The following is a 20782-nucleotide window of genomic DNA, read 5'->3' as shown; positions in this document are numbered from 1 at the left end:
GGGAATTGGGGAAAACCACAGTAGAGGAACACCCAAAAGCTCTGCGTACAGATGTTCAACTCCACACCTTTTTCCGCAACACTCAATTTGATCATGAGTTAATTTGGTTGTTCTAAAGCCTTTTCTAGTCTAATTAAAGTTGATCTAGGCCAATAATGTATCACAAATGGATGTGGGAAATTCCCAGATGAGAACTTCCCACCAGCAGCCGTTGAGTCCTGTCCTACTGACCAGTTTGGTTCCCCATGGCTAGGGCACCCCTCAGCCTACTGAAACATGTCAAAGGTGACCCTTATAACTACTACTCTTACTCCCCCAAGCCTCAAAATCACCCTCGTTAATTCAGAATAGCTCAAGGCCGTAACACCTTACTTCCTAAGTATAACCCCCTGAAAAGAGGGTATTTTAAAAACACCACTGACAATCACGTATATTAATGCTAGTAGGGTGTTTATGGTGCCACTAACCTGGCAGTAACTTGTTAACCTGTTGCTATAAAAAAAAAATATTTTAACTATTCTTTCTTTTTTGCATATTACCTTTCCAGCATCATTCCAACTATTGACTGAGGTGAAGCACATGATGCTGGTAGCCCAGGATAGCCCGAGTCAAGGGAGGAGGCAAGAGCCAGCTCGTGGCTAGAGGAGCAGGTCAGTGCTGTTTCTGCCCCACTGGAAGCAACGGCTTGAGAACCACCCTTTCCCTGTAATGATTTCTCAAATGTTTGTATTTGGCAAGTTCCAACTGGTAGCACAAATTTGTGCTAAACTGGACACCATATCTGTCCTCCACAACTACTTTCACCTTAAAACATTTGTTTTCCCCACTGGTTATTAGACTAATGGAGTATTCAACTCATTCAACACTGGCAAGACCTCTACCTCAGAACAAAACTACTATAAAAAACAGAGAGCTAGCACATTTCAAGTCCCCATGTCCACAAAACAGCCTATTTTTAATACATACTCATCCCATTCCAAAACTTGCCTGCTGAGGACGGAGCATGGGGAGGGGGCAAGTATTTGTGCCATTTTCCAGTAGGCACCCAACTTACTCCTCTCGATTAGGAGCCTTTGGTGTTCTGAAGAAAAACAATTTAAGCTTTAAAAATGTTTCTTGGTCCATTAGTGCCCCAAGAGCAAAACTGTGTTGCTGCATGCAAAGGTAACAACAAAAATGCCTGTGATGTGCAGACACAGTAAGAACAGAAACACAGTGGTAGAGCCTAAGGCTTCACTAATGTTCACCAGTATTTTACTTTTTATTAAGTTTACTCAGCCATTTCTCAACACTATCACCACCCTACCCATCTTATCAACACTTGAGCTGGTATTCAATTATCCTATTTCCCCTCCGCAAAACTATTCTATATTTTCTATACTCCTTATACACGTTATGGAGGCACCAAAACACTATTATACAAACAATACATGAACTCCTAATCTTAGAATTTACATCTCAATCGAAGAACAGCTCCCAGATCAGCATGCTGCGTTAAAAGATGGCATCACGCCTGGACTGTAAAAGCGTACACAGTTATCCCGGTATTTTAGATATTCGAGCCCTAATTCTATTAAAACTTCTTCCACTGTTCAGCCAAGAACACGTTCACCTTCGTCTGCTGTAACTGTGGAAACTGGCAACTGTTTCATTCAGCCCAAACTGTACTTTCTATATTTAAAGCACAAATCTGAACAAGTTAAATCACTCGGTTATCACAGTTCAGTAAATAAACAGAGGCCTCTTCTGCAGCAGAAGTGATTGATAAAAATCTGTTGATAAACCATTTCAAGAATACATTCAACCAGAAAATCAAAACACAAGCTGAACCCACACAAAACTTCTAAAAATGCACCATAACTGAGTAATTCTCTCTTTATTAAAATGTGCTTATCCAGCTATATCTAGTCCACTGCTTTATTTTTTAGGAATAAGAACTCCTACCCCACAGAGCCTGAAGTGAGCTACTTGAGCACTCCTCGCTTCTCACTTGCTTCCCAAAAAAGGGTTTTTTTCCCCAAATAAAGCCTTGCTAATGGGCCACTCTTCCCATTATGTGGGCAGCATACACTGACTAAATGAGTAACGCCCCATGGATGTTGCAGGCAAGATTACAAGGTAGCACTGGTTTAAGGAAGGCTTTGTGATAATCCCCTTAAAACTTGCACATGTGCTACCTGCATCAACATCCCAGTAGCGTGACTCAGCGGGAGAGACCAGATCGGGCTAAACAGAGTCCAAAGTCCAGTCCCCATAATCAGCGTTTTAGAGCCACACCAAGACATTCTCTATTAGCCAGCACTAAAAAAATTCCCTCGTCTGTCAGCACCTTATCAGTCCTGGGACTGTTTAGGACAGTAACGCTTTAGTGTTAAAGCGAACATAGATGTCCCCATGAGCCAGGTCAATGTCTAATGCTTTTTTCAATCCTTTTAGACTCCTAGTTACAGTGAAACACTCAAGAACAAAACCAACAAATAAACAAAGCATAATATAATAAATACCAAAAGAATATTTGGCTCTCCATCAAAAGTTTGGGGTTGCTGTCGCATCCCATTTGACTCACAGACTATGGAAACTACTCCCTAAGAAATACTTCTGCAGCACGAAAATATCTGTTCTCATCTCCAGCCACTCCACTTGTGAGCAAGAACAACTGTTTTCTCATCAGAACTCAATAACCGAAAACTTTGGGAAAGGGATCTTTATCCACTGCTTCAATCCCTTCCAGTGCTTTGTCATAGGTCACTAAGTTCATTTGAAGAAGGAGTCAATGCCAGCTGCTGTGTTTGTGAGCAAGTCCCAGTCTTACAGGAATTCTGAGTTGCTCTTCTGCACACTGCTGCCAACCGCCAGGGAAGTCCATGAGAAAAAGGGGGTTGGTTGTCTTTATGCCCAACTGTTAGTGAGCAGCATCAGAAGAGACACCAAAAAATGTGCAGAACAGACTTGACTAAGGTGACAGACAAGTGGAAGACAGATTGCCAACAAATGCTCTGACAGGCTGTCAAGGAAGGAAGCAGTTAGATACTGCCATACCAAAGACATACCTTCTACCGAGTAACTCTGATTGGAAATGGAAGCCCAAATACCTCCAAAATTAAACTAAAAAAGCCACAAACCACTTTTTTTCAAACCAACTTACTAAAAAAACTATTAGTAAAACCACCGTTATACCACCTTCCCTTTACACAGGAAACTTCAGAGATCAATCCACAGAAGAAAAAAAAAAAAACACAACACAACACACCAAAACCACAACACAGGACATGCCAACCTCAGATGGAAGGAAAAAAAGTCTCTCAAGTCTGCTTCACCTAAGATTCTTGGTCAAAGAGGCATCGGGAAGGCTACAGATTGATGGAGACACAACTTAGCACCTACTAGTCACGGCAAGAAAAAAAATAACAGGCAACAGTCAGACAGCCCAACAGCGCGAGGTGGATGAGGGTCCATATCTAACGCATATGTCCTCTGCTAGTGAAGTGATTCAGCCTCCACATACTGCAAATGAGCAAAGAGAGTTTACAGTTCCTTACTAGAGGAATAGAGGACAACAGAGCTCATATTTTCCATTTGCCCCAGTTATAAGTCTCCAAAGATAAACACTATTTCCCATCAATGGGAAGGGTGAAACAGGGGTAGCCAGGTAAGTAGGAAGGAATTCCAGCAGGGACAAGACAAGGTGATGCCTGCAGAAAACTGGTGGGCATTTGTGTGTAAGAACAAAATATGAGAAATAAAGAAAAAAGCTTGGAAAACATTAAAAATTAAGAAGCATATGACAGATTACAAAACATACAAAGGAAAACAAACAGGTAGCGAGAAAGCTTTCATGTATAATTGTGGACAGTTTTGTATCATAATCACGTTTTGCTCAAAAGATACAAAGCAATATATGTTGCTATACGCAGAGCCTGAAGCCACCAGGCCATCCAGCAGCCAAGTTCACCAGGCAACATCACCATCACCTCATGTTAGAGCACACTACAGGCTCACTATAAGCATTATTTTCTATATATTCAAGCTCCAAATGAGCCATAGATTGTCCGACACAAAACAGCAAAGATGTTAACATGCTCCCATGAGGCCTCAAAGCAGCAGGGGAAAAAAAAAAGAAACCAAGAGGGCAATCTTTTCCAAGCCAGGCTGTACTGCAAGGCAGAAGGAAGGACGGAGAGACTCCCAGCTCGCCGTGCTACAGCAGTCTCCACAACAGTTAAGGAGGGAATAAGCACAGGCTCAGTCATGCCTGCAGCTGGTGCCTTCTTCAGAGTCATGGACCAACAGGAGGTCCATGCAAGGCAACCGAGCTGACGAACAAATCCTCTTTTAGCCCTTTCCGTTGCTTAATAAACAATAGTAATTAAAAGTGAAACTCCACTTCTTCCCACCTTGATGCTAGTTTTTATTTATATGCTCATATTTTTGGAGAATAACTTTATATATAGTCAAGAGAAACTGTAAAGGTTCCCACAGACCCTTATCTATAACTTTCCTGACCCAAGTGACATGCTTAACCATATCTCTACTTAGTCATTAAAACTGCAGTGCATCCCCTCCTTTAGAGGACAGTATTTACAGGGCATTCCAAGTCACTGCCTCGATAATCCACAGCCATTTCAGGGTCATGATTTGTTCACTGAAATCATATGCACAGCAGATTTTTCTGAAAGCAAGCGTCCTTTTAAATTGTTCACCATCTGCGTCAAGACTTGGAAACTCAAATTATCATCAGCTACTTCCCTCTGTCTCAGCATTGAGATATTTCCTGTTCCAGGGTCCACTACAGGAATACTTTTTACATTACCAGTTGCTTTCATTTCACTTCATCTCTGATACACAGCCTTCGCTACAGATAATACTAAACACACACTAGGCGGAAGCAGAAGCGCCTCCTCAATAAAACCACCCAACTACATTCACTGGATCATTCCCTACATCCAACATTTTTTCCTGCAGACCAGCTGGCACAATTAAGAGGATGTTAAAGGCTAAAGCATCAGCTGGAGGCAGGCAGGCATGCCACTGGAGACACAGGTAACAGCAGAGCTTTCCATGATCCTGGATCCCTGTCCCCTCCCAACAACTCCCTCAGCCTTATGCAGGTACCACAAGCGCCAGGGTTTGCCATCTTATGTCTTCTGAATTTTTTTTTTTTATTCCATGTATGGAAACTAGGAGAGCCCTACTCTATTAACACAGCACAGCTGAAAGTCCTTGATGTCAGACTGTACCAAAACCTCACTCATCAACTCCTTGCCTAGGATCGGTTACCTCCTCCTGTGACCCACGGGCTATTCAGCTACGTTCCCTAAACATATGTTATTTTATTATATTCAACTTCAAATTGAGTGATGTCAGTACTTCCGTGCTTTGTTCAGAGAAGAAGGAGAAGGCAGAGCAAACACAGACACCTAAGGCTGGACTTCCAAAAGGTATTTGGATGTTTGAAGAGGCTCTCAGGCACTTCACAGGTGCATTTTCAGAGCTGCTCAGGAGCTGCGCCCCCAGCAAGCTCTGTCAGCAACCAGTGAGGAAATCACCATGTCAAGCCATGAGGTTCCTCCACGATGTCACCACCGATGCCCTCCACACACAGGACTCCTCAGGGACTCCTGCTTTACTACAGTACACTCCCTAACCCCTGCACCGAGCTCAGCTTGGGAGCTGCTCACACAGGTTTTTAACCCCAATATTGATTAATTCATGTAGTAGAAACATGGAAGTGACAAGGCTACTACAACAGTAGAGAGGTATAGAACAAAATGCCTTAAGAAACCAAGTGCCTACAAACATACACACCGATTATTTACACTTTTCCTTCCATTCGTGTTCATAAATGACACAGCAAATCCTGTATCACTTGCTCATATTTTCTACTGGGTAACAGAAAGGCATTGTGGTACTCCAACACCCTTTGATAAAATCAGTCACCACAAACCTCTGAAAACATGTTATAGAAAGGTTTGTGCTAAAATAATATAAACAGTACTCTAAATAAAGCAGCAGTGCTAAGAAGTATTATTTAAAAAAACAAAACTCAAGTATCATGGCCAATAGTTACTTCAGCTATTCATCCATCTGTTTGTTTTGTTATTTATATGGATACATGATTACACATAATAGTTCTCAATGTAATTATTTCAGTTTAGTTACAAAACTATATGGAGCGGAAAAGTATTTCCAGAGATATTTCATATTTTGCTGATGAAACTGAAATTCAGCAACTGCTGCTTCTTGTGTTACAAGTCTTTACATCAGAAATCAGATTTAATGCACAAATTACATAAACACAGGAAGATAAATAATACTATAAATATAAAAATGCTTTCGCAACTACAGCCTGAAAACATAGATAAAGTTTCATAATTACAAGAATTATCTCTTTTTAAACATTCTTTTGGTTTACATAGGGCATGATTTCAATTTCCCCCCGCCCCAAGCTAAAGGAGGAATATTCCAGTAACTCATTAAGGAATTCATTAAAGCACTATTCAGAAAACAACTATTGTCAGAATAGCCTTGGGATCTTCCACAGGCCAGAAAACGGAATTTAAAATGTTTTTAAGTTTACAAAAAAGATATGCTAACTTTTCAGGGTTCCACATCCCTGACAAAGAAGGCCCATAAAGAGCAGCCCATGTTTTTCACAGAGATGGTGATTAGCCGCCACCGAATGTTTTGTGAAAGTTTCAGACCTGAAGCAAGGAGAAGAGCAGAGCTAAGACTGACATCTTTAATAGAGCAAATACTTTAAAACTGGATTAGCACTCGTTCCTCAGTTGAGCTTCGATTCATTAATATAAGTCAGCTTTCAGCTATTTATCTAAAGTTGGACACATCTACAGGTATTTAACAAGATGTATTGGATTTCAGTCCTGAAGGACCACTAAAGGATTAGACAAAGTGTATCCTGCATGTTCTCCACAGCCAATACTGGACAAACTCCAGAACACAAATATTTCAAAGAAAAAATCGTTGCAATGCTTATGCCTCTAGTTGAAAGCTGACAGAAAGGCTTCCTGGAGATGTTCATCTAAGTTGCATCCAGTTTACTTTCCTCTTTCCTGAAAGCTTTGCCTAGGTAGAAAGGAAAATGCATTTATAATGCCAAGAAAGCTGCACCAAGTATGGCAAACAGTCTAAACTTAACAACGTATCAGTGCACCTAAATCAAGAAAATTACAAAACCCACTAAGGTAATACTTGAAATTCAGGTGGAAATTCAGAAATGTTTTTCCCCCTGAATTAATACTAAACCAAAAACATTAAATCAGAACCTTGGCCTACTGTCACTACCATGCTTGTGCATGATATAGAGTGTAAATCCTTGTCTTGTGAAAATTTCCCCTCCCCTTTTATTTTCTAGGAACAAGGGTGTTAATTAACAGCTGAAAAATTCCAAAATTGACCAAAAACTTACTCTGCAGAGTTAAATAAATACTCTGTATTACACCATAGGCAATCAGCTGCCTATAGGAAGCATGTGCTCTGTGAGGAGGGGAAAAAAAAAAGTATTTCTAGTAAATCCCTACAGGAATAATTTCTTGGAACAACCTTGGTTTGTAATGTTGTCCCTGACCTGGACAAAAAAAGCAAACAGGAGTACACACTTGCTTCTGCTTATCCGGTATCTTTATCCCTCTGCAATCTGTTGCTTGTAACAAGTGTTTATTGACAGAGAGCAATAGTGGCTGCTGAGTAAACTAAGCATAATCAAGCACATGCCTACAGTCAAATTCAGGTCATCCATTTAGGAAGAAGTATGCCTCATCTACCAGTCCCTTAGATCTGCTTCACGTGATGCCAGGAACGGGGAAGCACAGAAATGCATCCCCTCAGCAAGCAGGGAACTAAAAGTATACAAAAAAGTATATAAATAAATTCTAAAAGTATATTAAAAAGTATATAAAAGTATATTAATATATACTTTTTATATATAAAAGCATATAAAAAGTAAAACTAATCTGGGCATACAGTAGGGTATGTTGTCTCTAGAAGAGTGAACCCGCACGTGCTTCCTCAAAATGGTACTACACTGATAAATACATCGGCAAATATTGCATGGGCATTTTTACTCCATCAGTTTGGGACGTGTCAGAGCACAGTCCTGCTGTCAGTAACCATCCTGCCCTGCCAGACAGCCCCAAACCTCTCTCACAACGCAGCATCACTAAAATTCCTAAAAAATGCCTTTTTCCTGAAAACATTTTCTTCCCTACTTTAAGGCACAAATATGCAGGCACAGGATCACCAACTCTCTTAGCTGTGGTGAGTGGTGTGGCACGTGGAGACTCTTATTTGCTGTGGAGTATAAATCTGGGATTCCACAAAAGCCTTAAATCTGCCCTAAACCACCGTGGTCCTCCCTCAAGCTGCAGAAGCGAAGCAGCACTGCTCGGCTGTAGGGGTTCCTGTGCTTTCAACAGCACTGCTCTTCACAAATTCCTATTCCCTGTTTTCAAAGAGCCATTACAAGGGCAGAACTCAGTTTCCAAACTCATATATCGTGACCTAAGTACCACCACTTAGTCCACCAACTCGTTATATCCCTTCCCTAGTAATAAAAAAAATATGTATTTCTGAGTACCTGGTTTGAAGATACTTCTATATATGCCTTTTGAAAAGCCATCCCAGTCTGAGAGAGGCACTAAAACACCCTAACCTTAAAATGTGGCCAAAGTCCATCCTGTCTCAAAGCACCTAAAATCAGGCTAGTTATGATTTGCCATGTCATGACACGCAACAAAAACTCACCAGTAACAAGCAAAAATACAGCAACTCCCAACTGGTGTGGCTCACAGTTGAATTGGTTTACTTTGTAGGCTGAGTTTTTTGTTTGCTTCTTACTGCTTTTTGGTTTTTTAATTAATGCAGGTGTAGACACACACCCTACACAGTACAGAGTGTATCTGAGCAGCTATCACGACACTGGCTAAGGACTGAGACCGACAGATAGTATCTCAAGTACTTGCAGCACCGTGTTCACTTGGGGGGAAGCTTAGGTGCACCCAGATATGCCACAGCAGTGCAAAAATTTTAAAATGCTAGTGTCCTTGACATACATGTTACCTTTGACCTAATACATGGCATTAGTAAGCACCTACCCAGGCATCACGTGCTGTCCTGAAGTAGTAACACTCAACCAACAGATATCCAGCCCTCTCTTCACCAAGGCTTTGAATTTATGAAGCTGTCCAAAGCCAGGAGCACTCTGCCTGCCAGGCAGAGCTCACATGGGCTTACTGATCACGCAAGGGCACGACTATCCATGTCTTGCAGTGACTCATTTAAGAGCAGCAGAGGAAAATAGTCAGCATCCTGAAAATTAACAGGATCTCACTCAGAGCACGAGCCCTGTAGCTGGGAAGTTCTCCTGTATCTGACCACGCACAGACACAGATTGCACTATTTTTCTATTTCACCATTTAAAAAAAAAAAAAAAAAAAGCAGGATCTCACACAGAGCATGAGCTTTGTAGCTGGGAAGTTCTCCTACATCTGACCATGCATAGACACACATGGCAGTATTTTTCTATTGCACCATTTAAAAAAAAAAAGGATTAAATTATCACACTAGTGGCCTAATTACTCCATGTCTGCATATACTGTTGAACACAAAGGCATTTTAAATATGGTATTTGTAGTAACTGCAGTAGCACCGGTTCTACCTCTTACTGGAGTTTTAAGTGCAAAGGAGAAGGGTCAAATGACAGCAGAAGTCAAGATGATTTGGATGTTACTAGAGCAACTTTATGCTATCTCAGAAGTGCTATTCAGGCTCACAGACTTCCTAAAGCAACTCATTACATCTCCCCTCCGCTGGCATAAGGAAAAACACCAATATCATGATTTTTGTATCACGCTAAAAGCAGGAAATGGGAGACTGAGCAGAGCAGCCACACTCCGCACTTGGGACACAGCAGGTATGGAGCAGACAGAAGCAGCTTCTGGGGCTCTCCGAAAGCCCCTAAGGTCCCTGCTGAGGAAGCCATACACCCACGTGGCCATCTCACAACCACCACAGCCCTCCCCACCGGCTCAGGGCGAGAGACGAAATAGAGAGCCAGGCGCTGAGACGAAGAAGGATACGCAGCATCAGGAGTGGCAAAAAGCTACTTCAACTAAGCTGATGGTTTTCCTGTTTCAGATGGTTCCCCGTATGTTAATCTAATAACTGCATTATCCCATTATATCCACTCCCGTTCCTCATCCAACCTCTCCGCGTGCCGAGGCCTGAATTCTCTCAGGAAGCGGAGCTGAGTCACACTCACAACTGCTTGCTGAGATAATGCCCCTGCACTACGCAGCAGCCCTCCTCGTTTTAAGGCAGTAAGTTTAGTTTACCCATATGCTGGACATCCAGCATCATCCACAAACCTCACTGTGCAGGGTGGAATGGATTGAGCAGGAGGAGAGTTTCTTAAAACACCTGCATCCTACCACAGTTTCAGTATAGGTGTGTCACAATAATTTATTCCTGCTGCATCACAGCCAGCAAATCCTTGGGACTTGAGATGTGAAGCAAGTTTAGCTGTGCACAGGCACACGCTAGTCAGGAGGTAGAAAAGAAAGTGTGTGTGTATATATATTACATATACACGTGCATATTTTATATACACACATTTTGTATATATACACACAGAAGTATGTATACATACACACATTTCTGAGCTCCCACAACTGTGACATAAGTAATGTAAACCACAGTAGATACTTTCCTGTTATTTCTGCTTTAGTGAAACACACACGCCAAGTATATTACATGTATGTATCACTAAGACAGCAGTTCGATGATCCTGTTTGGGAACAGGCAGATGTTTCTGTTCACGGTCAGACAATACTGATCCAATGTCAGTCTCCAGGGCTGGTCATGGCAAATAGGAAGAAAAATATTCATATGTTAGGATGTTCAGCTTAACGGTGCCTCCTCCATCTCTGTTTGGGACTATGTAACTGCTGCATCAATTCTCCACAACCTGAAAGTTTCATAAGCAGCCAAAAACAAAACGTCAGAAGTCTCGCAGTGTACAGAAGCACCCTTTTTCAACAACACAAAGACATGTAAACCACATGTAATCAAGCTGAATATTCATCTTCCTCAGGAAGAAATCCAGAGACACCAAAAAGAAGCTATCCCCCCCAAAACAGCGTCTAACAGCATAGCATGGGCCAGTGAATCACAATGTTCAATCAGCTCTAAATATGATTTTATCTCCTTGCAACACTACAACTACTTTCAACTCTCACACCCCTGCAGTTCAGCAGAGAAATACCCTAATTTTGCTGAGGATCATCCCTCTCACCTAACTTTTGGGAAAAACTATCATAGAAAAACAAGACTATTAATAAACCATGACAAACTTCTCTCCAGAGCAGTGGACACAAACAAAAAAATACCAGTTGAGCACCTAGTCTTACACTTTTTGAAACCATGAAACATTTAAGCCTAGTTCTCTTACTACACATACTGTTTCTCACACTGGATATCCAAATATACTTAAAGTATATCTTAAAATACTCAGTTTATTGCACACTTCTTATGCTTTCACCCTTTCAAAATCACTTCCAAGACATCGATTCCTGGAAAGCCAGGTCCGGGCAATCACCTCTGCTACAGTAGCACAAATGAGTTCCTGCAAAAGAGGAACTTGCTTTTGAGTGTCACTGGTTTGTAACACTACCATATACTATGTGACAATTTAGTCATCCCGGGACTTCAGAAATACTCTACCTATCCCACACCATGAAGCAGGTTATTTGGAAGACTTAACGAGCAACTGCCATCAGTAGCACTTCTGCTTCCGTGTAGTTTATCCTGCATCCTCAGCGCCGGAATTACTCACAGGCCTCACACAGTGTACCCAGCCACCTAGGATTTGCTAGTAATTTAAGAGTCATGCTCTCATTTTCTAAGGATGTACACACAGAATTTAATTCCCTAAAAATCACTTGGGCTCTACTTAGACCCAGAAACGCCCTTATTCCTGCTCACGCTGCTTGGACAAGGCTTAGCTGTGGGTAAATACGAAAAGTAAGCTGTTCTTCACAACCAACAGAGTCCAAGAACTGTGGCGGACACTGAATTTCGAATTTCCAAATGGAAGAGTCAGATTTATCATTTCCTTCCTCAAGACAAATGCTCTCGTGCACGCCAATTAAGTTTTCTCCTCCGTAACCCCTAAAAAAAAGGTTTGATCAACATGAAACATCTTCAAAGTCAAGACAGGCCCTCTCGGCACAACACTGCCCAAAACCACCCGAGTTCGGTTCCGTTTAATCAGAGTGGAGATGTTCTAACTACCGGCGGAGAACAATCCCCCTCTGTTTGAGAGGGACGGAAGAAGCAAGAGGACGAAATGGATCCCCGGACAGCAGCGCGCGGGGGAAACCCCTCATCTGTATGAAAATCACACTCTCTGCGAAACGAAGAGCCTCTTCCGTCGGCAGCCTTCCAGCCTTCCTCTCCTGAGGATGAGGGAGCAGCGGGCATCGCTTCCCACCGCCCCTGCGCGGCTCCCACCGAGGATCCAGCACTGGAAGCGTATCCTGTTTAGCTGCCATCGGGGGGGGAAGAAACCGATGTAAAAATAACTCAAAGCCCTTTTCTATTCAGACAAAGCAGCAGTCGGGAAGAAAAAAAAGAAATAGGAGGAAGAGAAAAGGCAGTTTTTGTAGCGAGGCTGACTCAAGCGCAGGTTGCCCGGCATTTCCAGCCAACTTCTAAACTTTCCCTCAGCAAAGCCCCGCCGGGCGGGGGCTGCAGCCGGCGGGGCGAGCCCGGGGACACCGGCCCCCTCCGGGGGGGCTCCGTCTCGGCCCCGCGGCCGGCCGAGGAGGTTTCCTGAGGCGGCGCGGGGGAAGCGCGGCCCCGGCCCGCCGCGGGCACGGCCGCCCGGAGCGGGGCACCGCCGGGGACCGGCTCCCGGGGAGGGAAGGAGGGGAGCGGGTGGGGGGGGGGGGGGGGTTGGGGGAGGCCCGCGGCAGCGCAACAGGCGGGAGCGGGGCCGGGACGGTCCTCACCTACGCCGTATTTTTCCTCCCTTTTGGTGGGAACCCAGCGGGTCATGGCGCTGGGGAGGGGGGGAGCGGCCGGACCAGGCGGGGATGCGAGAGCCCCGCTCCTACGCCGCCATTTTCCAACCGCGGGACGGGAAAAGTTTCTACCGACGGCGGAGTCATGTGGTGCGGGCGGAGCCAGCGGCCTGGAGCCCCGGCCGGCCGCCCGCCCGCCGCGGGGGAGGCGGGGGCTGAGGGGCGGCCGGCCCCGGCGGGAGCAGCGGGGGCCGCCCGCCTCAGCGGCCCGCCCGGGCCCGGGGGACTGAAGGGGCTGGTGGGCGCCCCGCGAGGGAAGGGGCCGGAGCCCCGAGCGACCCCCTCGTTCTGCCGCTCGGACCCGGCGCTCCTGAGGGGAAACGCCGCCCCGGTCCCGCCTGGTTCCTACACAAAGGCGAGCGGGACGGGGTGGTGCCTCCCTGGCAGTCTCCCTAATTGTATGATTACATTCCAGCTACACCTGGCCTTACTCTGCCCAAAAGTTTCTTCACCTGCGCAAAACCAGCTCTGTATAAACCCAACATGACCTCCCCTTAGTACCACGTTGCCAGGCAGATCTAGCAGAAGGATCCCGATCTTCTTCAGGATGCTTATTCCTAAGAAATCACTGCTTTCTTGGTTGTTTTTTACCTCCTGCTCTGACCCCTTCAGCCACCTGGCCCTCCAGGATTTCTATCTGCTTCCTTCCCAGAGATACAGCATTAAAACAAGGTTTCTGCTAATGTTTAAGGGAGCAGGCTCTCTGCGTGTAGGTATTGTCGTGTTGATGAGCGCACTATTCCAAGTAAATCCTCCCTCGGCCATAAAGATTAGAAAACTTCTGTTTCTAAACCTAAATCAAAAACCTAGTCCAAGCTTAACATCACCTGGCTAATTAGAGTGTGGATTATGCGATTATGAAAGAATGAGCTAGGGAAATGGGCTTCCCGATCCCATCCCTCATACTCTTAGAGACCCAGGACCATGATTTAAAAAGAAAATTTAAAAAAGAGTCTTTAGCAAAAGGAGGATAAACTGTGTAAAAGTCAGCAGAAAGCTGAAGGATAACACTTAAGATAGGTGAAATATCTGACTGACCATCATTTGTTAGGACTAGTTCTCTATCAAAGGAGAAGCCCCGTACCACAAATACAAGAATGAAAACGGGTCCTCTTCTGAAATCAAGGTTGAATCTCTTTTCTGTCCTCCTATTTTCTTGTATCATTAGGAATGCAAGGAGCCAGTTTCTGCAACAGCATTCGTTATTTTCAGGTTATAAGATCAAGTACTCAAACATCTGAAGGAGTCTACTCCTCTTTCCATGTACCCTTTCTCATCCTTGTGATTTTTTGCCCAGGTCACCACTACATGTTGAAACTAATCTAAATTTCACTGCTCCTGTCCTGCAGAATTCAAAGGCCATTGTGATAGAGCAAACTACTGCACCTTTATGCATTACGCCCAGGAGTGAGAAGATCAAAAGGTTTTCAAAGTCGGCTTCGTGGCTCATCAGCTTTTCCTTGCATTAATGGGTAAATGATTAGAGTCTTACCAAAGACAACTTACAAGTGAGCTCTTTGATTTAACAGGCTTATTTTTATAAGATAAATCAAAGTGAATTAACTGATATAATGGACATACTTGCCCTGTTCCTATAGTCATCTTTTTTCCACACAAGGGAAAGGAGAAGTGAAATGGAAAAGCAATGCAATAATATTTCTTTCTCATGAGGAGTATTTTGCAGTTTTATACAACTGATGCATTATTTTTGTGGTGCTACAGAATATGTGCAGCAAAACTGCCAAACCTGCTCAGGCATTAGATGATTTAGAGATTTTTAAGACTATTAGTGTAATAATCTGTAAATCAGGGAACCTGACTGACTTTCCATTTAGATTACTGATAACCAGGAATCGCTTCTGTGAAGGTGGTGGTAGCTTTTGCTACGGGGGATACAAAGCAGCACTCTGGAGGTAATTTAAACCTGTAGATAGCTGTAATTAGCTAATAAAGTGACCTATGGCTATATTCTATCCTTTCTGGGCCTTCAGCTTCAAATCTAAAACCCAAACTGTGGTATTTGTTTCTAATTTGAGGGAGGCTAAAGAGCATGTTTCCCTTCATGAGAAATGTACTACTGACAACCTTTCTTCAGGTGTTAACTAAGGGTTAAATTAAATTCTTATATAGATTGGCACTCCTTAGTCTCAGTTTACATGTATATCTGGACTAAATGGGAATTATATATACCTAAGTACACTCCTAAGGCAGGAAGTACCAGATTCAATAAATGAAAGCTAAAGAATTACTTACAGCTTCTAAATATTAAATCCATGTTCTGTATTACAATAGCAAAATTTATTTTGACGTCAGTGGAAAAAGAGGTTTGTCCTGTTGTCTGATCATGGCCTATAACAGTCAACATAAGTAATCCCATGACCAACATAAAGCCTCACTGATACCGATGCAGTTTTATATTCATTTTATTGCTTTCCACATTTTCATTTTAATGAAAACATGTTACAAATAGAACTAATGCCATTACAATTTTGATAGCCTGTAAAAAATACTCCTCCTAATTCACAATGCATAGATATCCCAGTGCAGTTTTTTTATAGCTAGGAAAAAAATGGTGATGGGATAGGACTGTAATTTTGAGAAAATAAAAGATTTTTATTTTTTTCCAGCAGACATAATATAAATTATCCTCCTGAAAAATATTTTTCATTAAACTGTAAAATGTTCAAGCTGACATATTTTACGTATCTCAGGCACAATATGTTTCTTCACACTGTGCATATATGTTTTTCATTTACAAAGAGGAAACTGAAAAATGCTTCTTTCCATAAAATCTGAAAGTTTTATCACACCATCATGTCATCTCTTTGGATTCTCACCTTATTTTTTTAATGCATCACATCATTGAATTAGAGGCACTTCTCTTGGAGCAAAGAAACATTCCTTTTCATAACACTAACTCCAAGAAATCCAAATGCAGTATTTGGCCATGAATGAATTTGAAATTCTTGTCACAGAGATTAGGAGTATCTTTTGAAGAGGATGAATGAAAACAGAACTGTTACCTTGCATGAAATATATTTGCAATAAACAAGAGATACTCTATGAAATGTACAGATGCAATCAAGTTATATTTCATACTTACTGCATATGACTACAAAAGAGGAATGTTTGTTCCATCTCACTTAAATATCACAGTTTTTGTAATAATTTTTTTTCATTGTCAGGCCTTGTAGGTAAATTCAACATTTTCAGTCAAAACATATAAGTAGTTATTCTACACACACAAATCAAATTCCTCTTGGAAATATTCCTCCCAGGAGGTGATGTGGAGGACTTCTAAAATTATATAATAAATAACTGTTTTGCTTTTCTATTTCTGTTAAAGATATTCTGTTAGAAATGTTATTGCTTCCATTTCAGATACTAATCATCTATTTTTTCTGTACAATTTTCATTTGGGGTGAATGACCTCTATGCTCTAGATCATTTCTTTGATGAATGGCTACCTATGTTCTGTGTTTGGGTATACACAAAGAAAGAGATTTTTATATCTGATGGAAAGTCAGTTTTTAAAAATACTATTTTTTTACAGTGTATTGCTCTTAATCAGAATGGAAATAAAATTAAGTTTATGAATTTGTGTTACAAAAATAACTTCAGCCTTGGGCTTACAAGTACCTGATATAGGCATAATTATCTTGGGGATCTCTCACAGATGAATGTGAACAATTTTCAGAGAGAATTAAGAAGCCAAAACTGAATTTCCTTTGATGTTCCTGTTGGCTTCAGTCAGCCAAGGTGTGGCTTTTATAAACCTGGACTAAAGTTTGACAATAGCTAGAGGGAAGTTTTGTTCTCTTCCAGGCTTTGCCCAGGTGTTTTTGAAGAGTGCTCCGTAATCTTTAATCTTCCTCTAACTTTTATTTTGATCATCTATAGGTGTGTCTTAAGCTTTTCCTCTAGTAGGATGACATTTGGGATAACCAGCATGCTGGGTGCAAGGACTTCACTTGCCAGCAGAAGTATTCAAAGGCAACATCTGAATTTATGTAGCTACTGTGACATTTATTGCATTCATTGCACTGGTGTAGTATCTTTCAGAGGGGTTAAAGAGAGCACCTCTCCTTCCCTTCTGCTGACTCTTAATCAGCATTTACATCCTTCTTGCATTTGAATTTTTATATTTACAGATTATGGGACTATTAGGAATATAAAGGCTGATTAATTATTTTTGAGTTCAGAAAGGAGATAAAGATACTCAGTTCAGAAAGGAGATAAAAATATTAATTTATTACATTAATTTAATAAATTACATTTATTAAACTGTTCATGTTTTAGCCTAAAAAATGTGGCTTAGTTGTATGTAATGAAAGTTATTGTTTCATAAGTTATGTTCCTTTGGAAATACTTCAGACTGTTCTTACTGTATTATACTGAAAGTGATACAATGAACAAGACACCTTCAGTGAGCTTGGTGTTTAAATGCAAATGTGTGAACATCCCCTAGTTACTCTGTATAAATACACAAGGGTTTCCAAAGTGATGTGTTTTAGGAAGGATGTGATTATCATAGATACAGCCTAGTTTATACCTTGGTATATCATCTTGTGCTCTAGAATAAAAAAAAATTTACATGAGTTTTACAGTGCTACAATAAATGTAAGTGGCTTCATTTCTACAAAAGGGGGAAATCTGTTTTCCGCTCATGCCAGAGCGTGAGATTTTACATTCTTCAGAGAAAAAGTGCAATGAGATTTTATGAGGAGTCAGTCTCTATCCCTGTGTGCTCTGCACAAATATAATTTACATGAGTAGTACATATTGTTCTGTCAGAAGCATCGCAGGCATCACCTTAAGTAGCGTGTTTATTTGATTGACAGTGTGTATCTTGGACATTGGCAGATAACTGGTTAACTTTGGATGCACGGTTGCTCACTAATGAGAACTTTCTCTGGAGGGTGGTGAAGCAGTGAAGTGCTGTATTTACCCTACTGTCACCCTCCTGAGGGAGGATGTTTATTCCTGCAGGACTGAGGCAGCTGAAGTACCTAGGAAATAATTTTAGCAATTTCAGTTTTATCCAACTTCACTGCCACCCAGAATTTCACCCAATCTAGGCATACATTTTATTCCCATCTGAAATACTTAGCAACATGAACAAAACACGCTCAATCCCGTGAGTGATATGTTGTAAACTCCAAAGCACAAAAAACTCGATTTTTCATCAGTTCCTTATGAGGGCTGGACTTTAACCCTTACTTAACAGCAACAGACTCACACCCATGCATAAGTGCTCAGGAGAATCGTTACAAATTTTACAGTCAAGCCCAAGGCAGTTAAGGGAAAGGGTAGTACAAATGACTTCAAAATATAAGCTAACATATAGTTTACTATTGTTTAGTGGCAACCTAGTCCTCTGCAATAGCTTTAAATAACCAACACTATAAGTTTTTATGTGGTTTTTTTTTTTTCTGTTTAGTGTTTACTGGTACATTTTTCATATATTTGATATTTATACTCACAATGAGATTATGAACTGCATTTACGTACTCTTTGGCAAACTCAACAGTAACTGACAAAACAAAATGCTCTAAGTAACAAGTTAGGGAAGAATCCTTCCCAGAGACCAGTTGTTTTACTTTGTAAACTCCATCAGATCTATGATTTTATGTTCAAGTCTCATAATAAAAATTAGGACCATTTTCCAAGAAGAGTGAGAAAGATATTTTCTGGGACTATATTCTGGTAAAATCCTTATTTATGATAAGCTAGATATATAAGCTATAATGATCAGACAGAAGAGAACAAGCTCGAGATGAAAACATACATTATTCCTGTTAATAATGCTTAGCACTTACATAGCACTTAACATTTTGAAAGCACTGAACAAATATTAACTCTCTCTTGTGAGACAGAAAGGTGTCCTTATCTCCATTTACAACTGAGAGGCAGCTGAGCTAAGACCATCTTTTTGAGTTGTGACAGGCATTCAAAAATTGAGAAACTCAGAGTATCAGACCACTTCTGTCACCTCTTGATTATGTGATTTTCCTAAGGCCAAAAGCGACACACGAGCCGGGGTAGGGTTAGATTTTATGATTTCCTCAGCCTGCAGACAATGTTACCTCTCATCTTTTGATGAACGATATGAGATGACAACGAGAAATGACAATGAAAGGACATGATGTGCTAGCACCTGCTATACGGTTTGGGAAACAAGTTACTGAAATATGAAGTAGTTGAGACAACAGTGAAGATGATTTTGCGGGAACAAAGAACCGGGCTGGATTCACAGAAATGGCCTGCACGTATAAAAAAAAAGTTAATTTTTAAAGAAGTAGTAAAAACATCTATCCATTTTTTATCTAAATTGTATAGCCATTTAAGCCCTGACAAGAACGGGTTAGAAAGGGACAGGAGGATGCCCAGGAGACTGCATGTAGTGCAGGAAGCTGACATCGCTTTCGACAACGGCTTGATCTAAAGCAGTCGGCAAACCCGGCAAAAGCAGCTACTGCCCGGTGCGCCGGGAGTTGTGCAGCACCGATAGTCATGGTCCAGGGGCAAGCGGTACCCATTATCTCTCCCTCTCTGTCTGCTGGCGTGCCTCCAAAAACTGGTTTCTAAATGTATTTCTCCCCGAACGGACTGCCAAGCTTTCCTACCCTCCTGTAAAGGTGGCAGGATTGGTTTTCTAAAGAGCCTTTTAAAAGCCTTTCTCGGATGTACCATAAAATAACGGCTTTTGCTGCTTCCCTCGGCTTTGGATAGAGTCCTGCTGTTCGCCCACTGGCAGGGTAGATGATGGGATGGTAACTGCACACTTTCCAGCCGTGTTGGCGTGACAGGTCCAGTTCCATCTGGGAAAAAACAAATGTTTCCATTGAACCTTGTACCTCACAATTGATTAAAGTAGCTCAAAACAGCTTCTCCAAAATGAGGTATTATTTATTCACCTGGGAACATAGAGCAAGCCAAGAACTCAACCACTTGTTTTTGATCTTCTATAAATGTTAGCCTTTCTTTCCAAGATTTTTTCCTATATTGGCACAGTCAAAAAGTTTAAAAATGAAGCTTGTCTATCCAAATAAACCCCACATGGTTACTAGCTCACGCTGTTTTAACTTTGACTCTTTCTTACCACACAATTTTTTAGTAATTCTGATACAGTCTCCTTTTGGCTATTAACAGTAAACATTAACTGATAAATATCAAATAGCTTGTGACCAGGTCCACCAGGACAATTTTGAAATTTACTTAGGCATAAATATTCCTTTCTGAAACTAGCTGCATTTTTTTCCAGTCATATAAGATCCAGGATCCTGGAGAAGTGAAGACAGATACTACCTACGTTTTGCATGGGTCTCAAGTGGGAGGCAGGTTCAGTTTTCCACTTTGAGCACGGAGCTATTTTGCAATTACACTGCAGCTGGCTACCAAACATTAAACAGTGCTTTGCTACGCCCAGAAAAAAGAGAAGGGCTGATCTAATTCTCAATGCCTTCCTTTTGTCTGACTTAGAGAAGCAGTTCAAAATTCTCTCCTGTCATGCTGGAAAAATGTCACTTTTCTATTTTCATGAGGATTCTGCACTGAGATGAGTCAAATACAGTAAAGCCGGTTTCTGTCTTCCTGAGCTTGCTCTGGATGTGCCAAAACTTCAGCTTGCAAACTGTTTGTGTGGAGCTGTTTGGAAATAGAAAGTTGTGAGCACTGTTCCTCAC

General features: G+C 41.7%; 1 protein-coding gene across 4 annotated transcripts in view; it reads right to left on the bottom strand.

Annotated features, from left to right (window-relative positions):
• Positions 1-13144, bottom strand: part of DOCK1 (dedicator of cytokinesis 1) — a 312454-nt gene extending 299310 nt beyond the window's left edge. For all 4 annotated transcript variants that reach the window (XM_074875532.1, XM_074875533.1, XM_074875534.1 and 1 more), the window contains exon 1: positions 13026-13144. In XM_074875532.1, coding sequence (XP_074731633.1) covers positions 13026-13071 — 46 coding nt within the window. In that variant the 5' untranslated portion in view covers positions 13072-13144. The remainder of the gene's footprint in view (positions 1-13025) is intronic.
• Positions 13145-20782: the final 7638 nt, after the last annotated feature.

Source organism: Strix uralensis, chromosome 7, assembly GCF_047716275.1.
Source record: "Strix uralensis isolate ZFMK-TIS-50842 chromosome 7, bStrUra1, whole genome shotgun sequence".
Classification (NCBI taxonomy): Eukaryota; Metazoa; Chordata; class Aves; order Strigiformes; family Strigidae; genus Strix; species Strix uralensis.
Note: the sequence above shows the minus strand (reverse complement) of the source record. Positions and strands in the feature narration are given on the sequence as shown.